At 47.2% G+C, this 14639-nt stretch overlaps 2 protein-coding genes across 3 annotated transcripts in view; one reads left to right on the top strand and one right to left on the bottom strand.

The window, feature by feature from the left end:
* Positions 1–14639, top strand: part of TOR1A (torsin family 1 member A) — a 28065-nt gene that overhangs the window by 9968 nt on the left and 3458 nt on the right. The window lies entirely within an intron of this gene.
* LOC105092542 (torsin-1B) lies at positions 58–5927 on the bottom strand. 2 transcript variants are annotated; one of them, XM_031450670.2, is made up of 5 exons: positions 5670–5923; positions 4756–5021; positions 3300–3475; positions 2593–2720; positions 58–1964 (listed from the first exon to the last, which is right to left on the bottom strand). In XM_031450670.2, exons 1-5 carry the CDS (start codon positions 5866–5868, stop codon positions 1723–1725), a joined length of 1011 nt encoding a protein of 336 aa, XP_031306530.1. In that variant the 5' UTR covers positions 5869–5923; the 3' UTR covers positions 58–1722. The 2 variants fall into 2 exon arrangements, 1 of the variants encoding a protein (XP_031306530.1); XR_004136411.2 differs by lacking the exon at positions 3300–3475 and having other exon boundaries at positions 1827–1964; positions 5670–5927.

The following is a 14639-nucleotide window of genomic DNA, read 5'->3' as shown; positions in this document are numbered from 1 at the left end:
GCTTGAACTTTTCAGACCTACCAAATAAACTTAAAAAAATGTGCAAGTGACATCTCACATGATTAAATTTAGGCTTTATTATTTTATATTCAGTCAATTCAAGCTTGTCTACATCTTACGTGGGGTGGGGAGACTGGGCTGTGGGTAACCGTGGCCCTTTCAAGTTATAAATCAGTAACAGCAGTCCAAAGGTAGCCAACATGTGTTCAATTTATTGCATCATTGTAAACAAAAAAATCTTATCTCCTCCTGACCAGACACCCAAAAGATTATAAAAGAAATATAACTTAACTCAAATTTGAGAACATGTACTAAAAATTTTCAGCCTCACCTTGGTATTTTTTTTTTAAAGACTAAGTGTGATCCTCTGTAAGGCACTGCTGTGACGTAGAAACATTCATTCTGCCATTTTTTATATATAAAAAAGCTGCATGTTCTTGTTACACATCTGCAGTTGCATTGCAACTACAAGATTGAACGATTCACACTGGCTGGAATCGAAGTCTTTTTTCCCCAATGGCCGGGGCAGTCTAGCCTGGCGCTGCCACGTAGGGGATCATTCTCGGATGACACCCAGGACCAGCCTAAACCATCTGTTTTAAGAGTATCTGATAAATGAAAAACGAATAGGCAATTATTCCATTTCGTGTCCTTCCTATGTTTTAAAATAATCAACATCCTATATTTGTATTACCTAAGATTCAGAAGTAAAAACATTATAAAAAAATACATCTCCTTGAAAACTCGAGCATTTTTAGTGTACAATACTTCCACTTTGGTGATGCGGCATCTGTAAGCTGACCGTTTGGTTGGCACATGTCACCGTGGAGAATAAGCATGTCGTACAGACTTCAAATGGTTCTGGGGAGTTGAGGGAGAGACTGACCTGCATGTAAACTGTAACAGACAGGTATTTTCCCGTGGGAACCAAGGACTCAAATTCCAAGCCATCGGTCTCACTCTGATTCGACTCTAGTGATGATATTAGCAGTGACCTAAGTTCAGGAATAGAAGCAGTGCAAGGAAGGCTGAGGTCAATACTAAGTGAGAGATGGGAGAAGGAATTCCAAGTCCAGGGCTGTAATCACAGTCAGAGCAACGGACAGACGGAGAGGTCCTGTCCGTCCTGCTCTGCTGCGGGGGTCTGGTGTGGAGCCCCCACCCCACATGCAGACGGCTCACCCAGCCGAGTGCTCAGCCCACAGGCCCGTGGCCTCCCACCACACACTGTCTGTGCTTGCAGGTGCCACTGCTTTTAACGGAAAACCCTTCAAGGCAATGAACGCGCTCTCTGTAAAGAAAAAGGAAGAGTAGAAGAAAGTTTCTGGCGGGTGAAAACCCAATGCCCTGGATCGCAGCGAGGTCCCTGGACTCCAGTTAGAGCAGCAGCTTCTGAGGTGTGGGTACCGCTGGGGCAGGAACGGCCCTAGGTCTCACTCACAAAGCTGTTTACAGGCACTTCTGTCATGGTCCGTGAAGTGCAGAGGGATTTCAAAAGTTCATCTTCAACTGCCATGAACAGGTGGGTTGCTGTCACATTGCAGAATGACAAGTACACTTGACAGATTAGCATCATTTCGAAAATCAACCTAGAACCTTCCCTATCCTGAAAGTCCACAGGTGCAAATGTGCAAACCCCTGAAGGGGTCGTCAAAGTGCTCGGAAAGGCCAGGCCCCGGCTCGCTGAGCTCCCAGCTGCGTCTCATCCGCCTGGATAAGCACTCAGTGAAAATCCAGCCGTGACTGCACAGTCTTGCAGCCCTTGTCTGAGTAGATTTTCTCGTCTTTGGGGAAAAACGTCATTTCGTCTGCCACGCTGGTGACAATGTCTTCGTCTACAGCAGAACCACGGGCCTTCATCTCTGCCCTGACACACATCTTCACGTGTCTGTACTCCAGGGGCAGGAAGGGGATAAAGTAGTCGATGAGGTTTCGGTCTATCAGTCCGCTGTGCCACAAGCCACCTAGGGAACAGGACGCAGCTGGGTTTCCTGCCCATCACTGTCCCTGTCACCCGGACAAGCTCGCTGCTCTTATAGGGCCCGTTCTGATCCCGACCCACAATACATTCGTGTCTTTAGCCTTCAAGATTCCGGTTTTTTTTTCTTTTTTCTTTTTTTTTAATTGAAGTATAGTCAATTTACAATGTTGTGTTAATTTCTGGTGTACAGCATAGTGATTCAGTTATACATATATATACATTCCTTCTCATATTCTTTTTCATTATAGGCCATTATGAGGTTTTGTATATAGTTCCCTGTGCTATACGGTAGGACCTTGTTGTTTATCTATTTTATATAGAGTAGTTTGTATCTATAAATCCCAAATCCCAATTTATCCCTCCCTCCAACTCCCTGCTTCCTCCCCACCCACCCCGTAACCATATATTTGTTTTCTATGTCTGCGAAGATTCTCTTTTTGTCAAGCCTGATGTAAGGATCAGTTGGCTACGCCTGCTAGCTGACTTCTAGAATAGAATGCCCTTAGGAAAAGTCCCTACTTGAGCAAAGCCATGGAGGCAAGTGGAGAGGCTTAAAGAAAGGGAAGAACCCTGCCGGCAGGGTGACGGGCTCCTCAGCCGCGGAGACTCACTGTGTTTGTTATTGAAGACTCCGACAGACAGCACCGGCTCCAGGTCCTTCAGCTGGATGTCTTCCCTCTTTCTCCCTGCCCGCCAGAAGTCAAGGGCCGTCTTAGTTATGAGGTCCCCGCCTGCATTGCTGAGTTTGCCAAAGAAACAAAGATTAAAAATCACATCTTAAGGCTTCTCTGTCTAATAGGAAATGTACGTGCCTGCTCTAAGGCTTATTCTTTGTTTGGGGGGGTTTCCCCCATAATGAGGGCACGGGGGAGTGAACCCAGGATCTCGTGCACACTGAGCATGCGCTCTACCACTGAGCTATACTCCTGACCCCCTGAGGTTTATTCTTAACCAAGGAATATTTACTAAGTGCTACTAGGGAAAGAAGAAAAAATGGCGTCTGCCCTCAGGACCTGAAAATCTGCTTTTTCAAAAAGAACTTGTTCCATGATGCTACGACTTTATAACCCTCAGAGACAGCATGTTCAGGTGATAAAACTGCCTGTTAGCAGCAACTATTTCCTTAATTCATTTCCTCCTGCCCACGCTGTGTGCCATGCAGGTACGAGCAACCCCAAAGTAAAAGAAGTCAGCCAGTCACTTTTGCCAGGCTGGCACTTTTGTCCCTAGGAAACAGAATGCTGAGGTCACCAGGACCTCATTCCAGCACTGGGAGAATGAAGGGCTGTGTGCCCCCCGAGAAGCGCCTCCCACTGACCTGAGAAAGATGAAGATGGCCTTCCGGTAAGACACACCATCAATCTGCTCGTAGTAATCTAGGAACGGCTTGATTGCATCAATGACCCCCGGGTGCAATTTATCCATTTCGTCAAATATGAACAGGGAACTCGCACATGCGCTCACATTACCCCGAATCCAGCTCTGTAACTGGTCCTAGACCAACCATAAAAGAAGACATGGGATATGGAGGCTCAAAGGATGTGCCGAGGGGAGCAGAAGCGCTACACTGTTCCTCATGCTAGAAAAGGTGAAAAAAATAAGGTTCTCTGAGGTTTAACAAAGAAATCTTAGAAACCGCATCCTAACCTCCACTGCCTTGGGAACAGCTTTTCCAAAACTTCATCTATAAAAAGTGGAAAATGGCAGGGAGATAGGAGCTAAAATGCAAATAAGTGTTTTCCCAACTCAAATGATATGCCAAATGTGACTTTTTAAAGGTATAAGAGGTACAAGATACATGAATATTTATCATTTCACTGTTAAGCAACCTGTAAGTTTCATCTCCCTGTGGGCTGAAATCTCAAGTTAATCTTACAAGATATATTGAGGAACAAGAAGCTAGATTAAGACTGGCACAGCGTCCAAGTCCAGTGCCTTTTACTGGTGCCACAAACAAAGGAGATGACCCCGAATGGCACTGCACGAAAAGCATTTGTTCCAGTACTTCTAGGGATTTCTGAAAGATTTTGGAAAATAGAAGATCATTCTCTTTTTGGCAGTCTTCCCTGTCTTACAGTTTATGTGGCAAATATCCACTTTCACTTCCTTGTTAAGTTTCTATTCCTCATCTCAGTCCCAACCTAACAGGAAGAAAACTCACTTGTACGAGGACATGCACTTAAATGAGAACTCCACTAGACTACCTAACATAGCGATGCCAAGAATTGGAAGGATGGGAGGAACCAGGGGAATAAAAACTACTGGGGACCAAAAAAAAACCATCTAGTCTCCATTGCCAAATGCAGAGGCCAAGCCGAAGCAGCACCCTAGGTGGGAGCCTTAAGTGAAGGCATGTCCAAGCAAATCGTTTGCGCCTGCTTCACACAACCAAGGGCTGTGATGGGGATGGTGAACACATTCATTCACTGCACAACACGGCTACCCTGCCAACTGAGAATCAGGAGATTTGGATTCAAATTTCTGATTTGCCAAAAGGTCACAAAGATCATAAGGAGCAAGTCACCTTGCCGCTCTTGGCTCCATCTTTTAATGGAATAACACCTAACATCGCCTACCCCACTGTATTACTTTGGAATATGAGGGGGAGAGTTGTAGGAGAGCTCTGCAAAGGGCAAGGGTTACCAGGGTGGGGGAACTGAGCGGCGGGGCCTGGGGCTTATTGCAGGACAAAGAAAAGAAGCAGAGGCCGGAGTCAGTGAGAAGGTTGCTCAGACCCGTCCGAGGCCAGTGGACGGAATAACAGAATTCCTTGCCTGGTAGAGTTTTATCTGCTGCTCGTGAGGGAAGTGCAGGGTCGATACAAACAGGTGGACAAAGTTACTCTTGAGGCCCTTCCGGTGAAGATTTTCAGCCACAATTTGGCTGACAAAATTCTTGCCCGTGCCAGCCCAGCCGTGCAAGGAAAGAGTCAGTGGTTTCTTGGGATTTTTGTTGTTCTTGAAGCCAGTCAGCGCCTTGAGAATCACCTCTGTGGCCAAATGCTGCCCAAACAGCTTCTCCTCCAATTCCTGCTTCAGGGCTGCAGGAGCCAGCCCGAGAACAGAGAGAAAAAAAAACATTAAATATGTACCAGAAAAGTGGCACTCTCCCCAGCTGGCCAAAGTGAGAGGCACAGACTGGCAAGTGGTCCAGCAGGGTCTCTGCCAAACCTCAGGGCTAACACTGAGGTAGAACCACGGGACGCAGTCACAGGATGCCACTTCCAAGGAACTGGACTAGATGTATGGCCCCTCAACGCTCAAGTGTCTGATAAGGAAGCTAAATGTGTTCGTTCATCCAAGGATTGGCCCTCCCTTGACTGAGCCATATGTTATTTCCCCAGTCACCCCTGCCGCCTTGTACACAAAGCAAGGGACAAATGCTTTATGCTTTCTGGGCAGATGCTGCACATCTGAAGACTACTTAACAGGTTGACATGGCGCAGAAGGTCTGCTGCTTTCAGTTTCTTCTTACTGTCATGCCAAGGAATCCGAACTTTTAGAAAGTAACTTGGGCAGAGCGCCATGATCTGGAGACTCTGTCTCTGAAGGCACGGCTTTCGAGGCAGGAGTCCGGGCGGAGGCCCCCTCCGTCCTCCCTCCCAACCGCCCCCTCAGGGTGAGCGCGGACGCCCGCCGGGGCCTGTCCCTCGCGCCCCTCGAGCCCCTCCAGGGCGGACCCGCCGTACCCGACGCGTTGAGCGGCTGCTCCTCGCGGCAGCACTCGGCGAAGCGGCAGTACAGGTCGGTGTAGGACAGGTAGCCGGTGAGGGCCGACGCGGCCCCGATGGCGATGCCCACGCTGATGGGCTCGAATGCCGCCACCGTGTGAGCCGCCAGCAGCAGCCGCAGCGCACAGGCGCCCCCAAGCCGCCCCGCCCTCAGCATCGCGCTATCCGAAGACAGCCGCCGCCGCTGCGTGGGGCGCCCGATCGGCCGAGCGGCGGGACGGATTTCCGGGTCGTGCGTCACTTCCGCCCCGCAGGCCCACCCACCCCTTGGAGCGGCCATGTTGGTGAGGGGCGTGGCTCTGCACCACCATTTTTGCGAGGGGCACGAAATGTGCCTAGTGACTCACCTAGCTTAGGTTGAAACCCACTCCTAGCTTTCACGATTTTTCTTACGAGCTTCTCAGATTCTGCACACTTGAAGGGGGGATGCTTCGTCCTCCCTCCCTTGACTTCCCCTGGAGCTAGAATGAGCGTTTCTCAAGTCTCCCCTCCTGCCTCCGTGAAAGTTGAGGGTCTAGAAATTGATTCCCTTTCCATGCTTCATGCTGCGCACTCGCTGGAAGGTCTGTGGCACCCAGGGATCGGCTTTCTACAAGTGTGAGTCCCCTGCCCGACTTCTACCCTCTTATGTAATGTGACAGGGTCCGTGTTTGGTACAGGTTTGCATTAATCAGACCCCAAAGCTACCTGACCCCCCGCCACTTGGTCTCCCGAGCTGGTCCCTGAAGGCAGTCTCCTCTGTGCTCCCGCCATCATCAGTTCTGCCTACCCTCCTTGGTCAGATAACCTTCAAAATCTAGCGCTCTCACATCTCCCTGGGTTGTCTGATTATGTAAATTAGTGGATTCCCACCGTTCCTTCTGGAAGGGGCTCCTCTTTTCTACTCAGATCCACCAGGGCTGGACTGAGGCTGAACAGAGCAGATGTATGAGCCTCGGGCTGGGGGAACACAGACCTTGGCTCTGTGGGGAAGGCACAGCGTGGGGGCATTTCTGAGGGTCTGGAGCTCCTGCTCTGCCAAGTCCTCCAGATGCCCTGGTATCTTCTATGCAATGGTCCGCATCCCACTTTTTCTATAGCAAAGACCTGGAAAAATGGAATTAAACCATGCTCTGGCTTGGCATTCATAGAATCAGTCTCTGAACTTACTTTCCAGCAGTCCTGGCCCTTTGGCTGCAGTAAGAGATTTTTCTAGACAATTCTTCACAGAAAGGCCTGGAAGTCTCTGAGGCAGGATGTTGAAATTTGCACATATCATTTGACCGCTTTTGCCTTTTCAGTTCTGTTAGGACCCACTGCCCTACCCTGATGGTGGTGGTGGAGGGGGTCTTGGTCTCAGCTTCTCAGCGGCCTGGAGCATTCCCTCAGTGGGGAGTCCGGGTGACATTTGCTTCACTGTTTCATCACTGTGAGCTCTGGCACTCCCCTCTCCTGGAAGATGGAGGGTGGGGAAGGGGGTGCCTTCTGCAGTGTCCTCTACATGCTCTCAGTAATCAAGGCCAAACCCTTGCATTTCCCTGAGGTTCTGCAGCCTGTCTCCCCCTCCCTCAGTTACCAACTATGCTATCAGTTGAGGTTCTTTGCTTCCAAGTAATAGATGCTGACAGTGACTGGCTTGGGCTTCTCCAGGGCTGCTTAGAAGAATCCCGGGTTGCCAGTGGAAATGTAAAAAATACTGAGTGACCTCAACTTGGCTGAGAGGATCCCAGGGGTGGGGTGTGTAGGCAGGAGCTCTGGGGCCCTGTTGCTCTGGCACTGCCCTCGTGGAGAGAGAATCCTACTAGCCCAATCTAGGTCAGGTATCTTGACCTTGGATCAACTAGCCATGGGCAAAGGTGTTGTGCCTGGGTAGTCCCCCCAGTTTGCACTATTCTACATACTTGTATGACATTTTGTCCCCTTGAAAATGTGGCTATTTCCTGATTTGTCATTTGGTCACTTATCTTGAAGTTGGCCACTAGAACTTATGGGAAGATGACCTCAAGGGTAGGGGGCCTCAAAACCCCTCACAAGAACTCTCTGGGCAACCCCCCAGGAGCGGATGTAACTGAGCCCCCACATGTGCCCCCCAACTCCATAATGATCCTGACACTGCATTGTGCCCCATTCCCCCTCTTTTAAGAAAGTTTAAAAAAATGTATAAAACAACTTATATGTTTCCAGTATCTTTAAGAATATCTTAAGATAAACAAGTGCTGTTTAGGGTATTTTAAGAGAAATTGACTTTAAATGAGAACTTGCAGACTCTGAGGTCTGCAAGGCATATCTAGAAAATTTGCTGCTGTGGAAAATTAAGAAATCAGATTGGGGGGAGGACAGTGGAGAGTCTTTGGTTTATCTTTTTATCAGTTGCTCTAATACTGTCCTTTGGGCAGTGGAGGGAGTTTCGTATTTTCTTTAGACAACATTAGGCACTGAAGCTCTCGTAGGATAACCTTGATGCTACATGAATTCTGCCGTTTTGCTAACACTGATATGGTTCTTGGGTGACTGCTTCTTAGAACTATCAACTCCATTTATATTAATTTTTGTTGTAAATCTTACAAAGGGGAGTGATACTGGGTTTTTAGATACATATTTTGTTTTCATAAATTGTCCAAGCCCATGGTAGCTGCCATCTTTCATCATTGCCCCTCGTAGGCTGATCCCTTCACCTTCCACCCGTCCCCTGGTCCTGACGTCTCATTCCCCTTTACTCTTTCTATCATTGCTCTCTTGGAGCATTGCTTACAGTGTTTAAATTGTTAGTCAAAAACATTCAAAACCACCAGCTTGGCTTCTTCAGGCCGTCATAACTTGAGAGAGCAACCAGGAAAGTCTAGGACGGGTGCTTCCGCTGTGGAGAGAGTTCTGCCCTTTGGTTCGCGGCTGGCAGAGATTTTCAGGACCAGAGACAGCGCCCCCCTGGTCCGCACCTGATTCCCAGGGAGCTTTGAGTCTGACTGTAAGGAGAGGTGTCACTACGCTGATAGAATGGGAACCTGCCCAGGGCTGGGAAGACCTGCTTCTGCCAAGGGAAGCACTAGAGGGTGCTGGTGAGCTGCTGGTGTGAGGACTCAGACTCCTGGGTTCAAATCCCATTCTCGTTACCCCTGTGACCTTCCGGAAAAATGACAACAGAAAACGTTTAAACGCCTAGATTATATAAAATCCCAACTGTTGACCTTAAGCCCCGTTCTCATCTAAAGCCTATCGGTGTCTATTTTATACAGAGGGTCTCTCCAGGGGCACATGGTATTTGATGTTCTCCTTTTCTTGGTATCGTGTATACAGTGATATGCACTTTATTTCTATGAAATCTGAATGGCTATGGATGACTACATATGCCTTCAAACAGCTTTATTGAGGTAAAGTTGACAGACAACAAATGCACACATTTAAAGTGTGTAATTTGGGGGAGGAAATAGCTCAGTGGTAGAGTGCATGCTTAGCATGCACGAGGTCCTGGGTTCAATCCCCAGTACCTCCATTAAAAGCAAACAAACAAACCTAATCATCTCCCCCTCCAAAAATAAATAAATAATGTGTACAATTTGATACATTTTGACATATTTATATACCCACAAAACCATCACCACAACCAGTGAACATACCCATCACCCCCAGAAGATTTGCTTTCTATCACTGCAGATTCTTATGCTTTCTATAGACTATTAAGTGTTTTAAAATGATGTTATTATATATTATTTTATTTATTAAGTGCTTGCTAAGGGTCAGGTGTATTACAGTTATTATCTCACTTAATTCTAAGGCAATCCTGTGAAGTGGCAGTGGAAATCTCCGTTTTACAGGTGGAACATTCAGAGAGGTTAAATAATGTGCCCAAGGAACTTATCACATGAGTAGAAAGTGATGGAGCCAGGGCACTGGGGCCCTTCCAAGGCCCCACCTGAGCTTTCCCCACTGACCTGCCTCCCTCTCTCCTCCAACAGGCAAGAAACAAACTGCCTGAGCTCAGATCCTGCCTCTGCTGTGGCCATGCATGTGGCCCTGGGAGGGTTACTCGCCCTCTCTACGCCCAGGTTCCTCATTTGCAGAATGGCTGTAACAATAGTCCTTGCCTTACAGGGCTGCCCTGAGGGTCACTTGAGATGAGTGTCTGGGCACCACAGCAGAGGGTTCTGGCAAGACAGATGAGTGAGTGCAGCAAGACAGATGTGCAGGGCAGGATGGGAACCTCGGAGGTGGGAAAGGGGGCAGCTGGTATAGGAGGCAAGACTTCTGGAAAGTTCTCTCCTTGAATTCCTGGATGACTTTCGTCTGTTCTACTCATGTCGGAAATGCACTCATCCACCTTTGGGCGGTCCAAGGCTTCCTCTGTGTCAGGCACTGAACCTGTCCCCCTAGGGATTTATGGTGCGTACGAAAGACTTGGTGCCACCCAGCAGGGAGACCATCTGGTGGGGGGCAAGGGGGAAGTCTCAGCAGTTTGAGTCCAGGACTGTGTGTGTGTGGGGGGGGGGGGGGTAGATAGTCTTCCATTTCACTTTTCACAATCCCTCAAAACTTCTTTCCTCCAAGTTCTAGCAACATTGCTTGAGACTGACCAGCTGCCCCATGGAGAATTCTTCATAAGTGCAATATTGTTGGAAAGCACCCCTTAGTGTTGTCACTGCTATTGCCGAAAAACTCCTGAAGGCGTTTCCTGTTCTTTGTGCTTCTACACACCACTCAGTTCTCCCCCTGTTGTTCCCTAAACAAGGGCCACCTCCAGCCCCCAAAGCAATCACAAATGGATGGCCAAGAGGCTGGCTGCACGTATGACTGATCGGGCTAGTTTAACCCAAAGCTGGCTTTTCTCCCCCTGCAAACTAGCCACACACTGTGACCTCCTGATGGGTGTGGGCTCAGGGCTGCCAACCCACTTAATAGGCAAAAGACAAAGGGGAAAGAAATCTGCCTCCCAGATTGGTCACACACCAAGGAGGTCCACATCCAAGGCTGGAGAAAACAGTTAATGCATTACATCCATAGGGACTGGGCGTTTCAAGCTAACGAAAACACCAGAGCTGGCTTAAGCAGTGAAAGGAACTGAGTCATCAGGCCTGGGGGATCTCTCCCGTGCAGAAGTGCCTGGGGACCAAGGGAGGACCTGAGTCAGGTCCAGAGTGCCCGCCTCTCTCCCGCCTTCTCTCTCATCACCTCTGCTGTGTGACCTGCTCCGCTCTTCTCTGCACAGAACCTGGCTTTATGTGTGCGAGTCCAGACACCCACAGAGACCATGCACTCTCTTTTTCTCCCTGCTGGCTGTCAGCCTCAATTCCAAACTCCCAGGGAAGGGATTTGACTGGCCCAGCCTGGATCAGATGCCCCTTGATCCAATCAGATGTGGCCTGGGGTTGGGGCAGCATCCCCTGGTACAAACAAGACTGCCCCCACTGTAACAGTGGAATGAGGAAAGGACCACCCCCACAAGGACACCTAATATGCACCCACCTCTTGTGTGTTGGCTTTAGAGTACCACAACTCGCCTCCTTCCACTAGCGCAGGCAACTGCGATGTCTACTTGTAGGGACGTTGTAAATGCTCAGATTATGCACAGTAAGCAATCTTATCTCCCACTCTCCTCCAACACGAAGTCTCCATGTCTGCCTTGCCATTCTCACTCTGCTCAACAACCCTGCTCAGCCTTGGTTCCAACGCCTAAATTTATTCATTTGTTCACTCAACCAGGATTCTTTGAGCATCACCCATATGCCAGACACTGTGAAAGGATAAACAAGACAGACCGTTCTCTCAGGGTTCTGCAGAGAAATGGACCAATAGGATGTAAATTATGGATATATACAGATATATATATGAAGATTTATTATAAGGAATTGACTCACATGATTATGAAGGCTGAGAAGTCCAAACTCAGGGGAGCTGATGGTATAGCTCCAGTCTGAGTCTGAGCTCAAGGGCAGGAGAAGTCCAAAGTCACAGCTTGAAATAAGTAAGGCAGAGAGAGAATTCTTTCCTACTCAGACTTTTATGCTATTCAGACCATCAACGGATTAGGCGAGGCCCACCCACTTGGAAAGGGCCATCTTCTTTACTCAGTTTACTGATGTAAATGGTAATTGCATCCAGAAACACCATCACAGAGACACCCAGATATAACACTGAAGTGAATATATGGGCACTCTCTGACCCAATCAAGCTGACACACAAAATTAACCATCCTACCCTTCAAAAGAGGCCAAGGACTTTGCACCCATCACTGGCTTTGCACATGGCTGAGAAGGGGGTGGTCTCATGAAGAACTCTGATGGGTCTCAGATTTTGCCCTGCTTGTAAGCTCACAAGCTAGCCTGCCAGTTTCACAGAAGTTACAAAACACATGATGAAAGAAGGGTATAGCTCAGTGGTAGAGCACATGCCTAGCATGCAGGAGGTCCAGGGTTCAATCCCCAGTGCCTCCATTAAAATAAATAAATAAACCTAATTCCACCCCCCCCCCAAAAGAGACATAAGCTTCCTGGGTCAGAGACAGGGACTTTATCACTCATGGCACAGCAGATGTCAATAAATATTTGTGAAATGAACAGCTGGTTGGATGCTCTCCAGTCCTAAGCTACATACCCAGGAAATGGCAGTCACCTACATCTTTTGGGGGAGCAAGAGCCCCCCAATGTCAGTTAAAGAGGTAACGTCGAAGACAAGACCAGTTTCACGAAGTTGAAGATGTACATGCCCCGCAACCCAGAAATTCCACTTTTCAAGCCTTTAACATATTATGACACATGAAGAAAATGGAGATATGGGTACAGGGGTTAGTAGAGGGGCTGCCAGATTAGGTGACTGGGCCCATGGCCCTGGCTGCCACCTGCTCTTCCCATCAGCCCACCTATAACCCATTCATGGCAAGGAGGGTGCAAAGCCCAGCTCTAGGGGGACCCATGCATGTGCACAAGGAGACACATTTGAGGGTCTTTGTTGAGATGCTATTGGTAATATTGAAAACTGCAATCAGATGTGGTATATTTATACAATGGAATACTATTCAGCCATAAAAATGACAACATAACGCCATTTGCAGCAACATGGATGTCCCTGGAGAATGTCATTCTAAGTGAAGTAAGTCAGAAAGAGAAAGAAAAATACTGTGTGAGACCACTCATATGTGGAATCTAAAAAAAAAAAAAAAAAAAAAAAAAAAAAAAGGAACATAAATACAAAGCAGAAACAGACTCATAGACATAGAATATAAACTTGTGGTTGCCAAGGGGGAGGTGGATAGGAAGGGACAGACTGGGATTTCAAAATGTAGACTAGATAAACAAGATTATACTGTATAGCACAGGGAAATATATTCAAGATCTTGTGGTAGCTCACAGCAAAAAAAATGTGACAATGAATATATGTGTGTTTATGTATAACTGAAAAATTGTGCTCTACATTGGAATTTGACACAACATTGTAAAGTGACTATAACTCAATAAAAAAAATGTTAAAAAAAAAAAACCTGCCATCAAACCTAATTTTCCATCACTAGAGGAATGGGTTAAAAAAAAAAAAAACATTGTTTAGTCCTGTTGTGGAATATTATACAGCAGATAAAATTGGATGCACTAGAATTGTGTGTATCAATGTCTATAAATCTCAGGAACCAGAGTTAGTGAAAAAGTAGCCAAAGGATATGTACAGTACAGTATTTACATATTTAAAATGCACATTGTATATGGATACATAACATGTAAAAACAAAATGTAACAAAGAACTGATACACTCCAATTTTGGCATGGGAATAACTTTGGGGGAGGAAGGCCAAAGGGATGAGGCTTAGAGCTCTACTTTTATTAAAGATACAGAGAGCTGAAAGAAATACAGCAAAATGTAACATCTGTTAAATCTGGGATGTTATGTTGTTTCCTTTGATGAGATAGTTTATAATTAAATAAAAGAGTTAAGATGCCTTCCAGAGAGGTAGCTTGAACACATCTGGAGAAGCTGGCCTCTGGTAACCTGAAGAGTGTTGCTATTTTTGTCCGTGAGAGAAGAGCTAGGAGGCGTTGGTTCCAACACACCTTGCCTCATCCTGCGGCTAGTCCGAGGGAGGCTGCTGTACTTCCCAAATTTCACCACTAGATGGAGCCAGCATGCAGGATTAGAAAGGGGGAACACCCCAGCAACTTGAAACAAGGAAGAAAATTTTCAAGAGAGAAGCAGAGGCAGAGAATTTATTTGAGAACATGAGAGACAGGTAGAGGTAGAAAACAGCACCCAGGTAACAAAAGGACCCCTAGATGAAGTAGCAATACCATCACTGGTATTGATAAAGTATCTATTTTTTCGCCCTTAAAATGACCCAAGATGCCGTTCTTAAGCATTAAAACAGATGTCAACAAGGGGTTCAGGGGAATTCCAGTTCTCGCCTTGGCATTTGATTGCTATCATTCTATTGAACGGCCCAGAGATGTGTTTAGTTTCAAGTGCCTGGACTTTGAAGGCTCTGAGTTCACATCTTGACACTGCTTCTAACCAACTGTGTGACCTTGGGTGACTGTCTTCACCTCTCTGGGCCTCAGTTTTCTGATCTGCAAAGTAGGGGAAATGATAACACCTGGTCCACAAAACTGTTGAAAGTGTTGAATGAGATTATACACATGAAGCCCTGGGCCCATGGTAAGTCTTTGGTAAATGGTAGAAACATTAGCCCCTAATGCCCAAACTGCTCTCAAGGCAGCAATTCCAAGGAACAAGGACAAAGTTTCAAACCACAACATGGTGAACAGAGTTTAATGCCCTCCTGAGGGGTAAAGATACTCCTAGGAAAAGTCAGGGGAAAGGAAAGTGGTGAGATATTTGATGGCCCTGTAAAAGGAGCAGCTATAAACCCTGCCACTTCCCCCAAGGGAAGGATAACACCATCCCTTCCTCACTCATTAGACAAATATTTAGAAAGGACTTCCTTGGGCAGGCCCTGGGACACAGGGTGAGCAAGGC

This window comes from Camelus dromedarius, chromosome 10 (genome assembly GCF_036321535.1).
Source record: "Camelus dromedarius isolate mCamDro1 chromosome 10, mCamDro1.pat, whole genome shotgun sequence".
In the NCBI taxonomy this organism is placed as follows: domain Eukaryota; kingdom Metazoa; phylum Chordata; class Mammalia; order Artiodactyla; family Camelidae; genus Camelus; species Camelus dromedarius.
The sequence above is the reverse complement of the archived record's forward strand: the minus strand, read 5'-3'. Positions and strand labels throughout refer to the sequence as shown.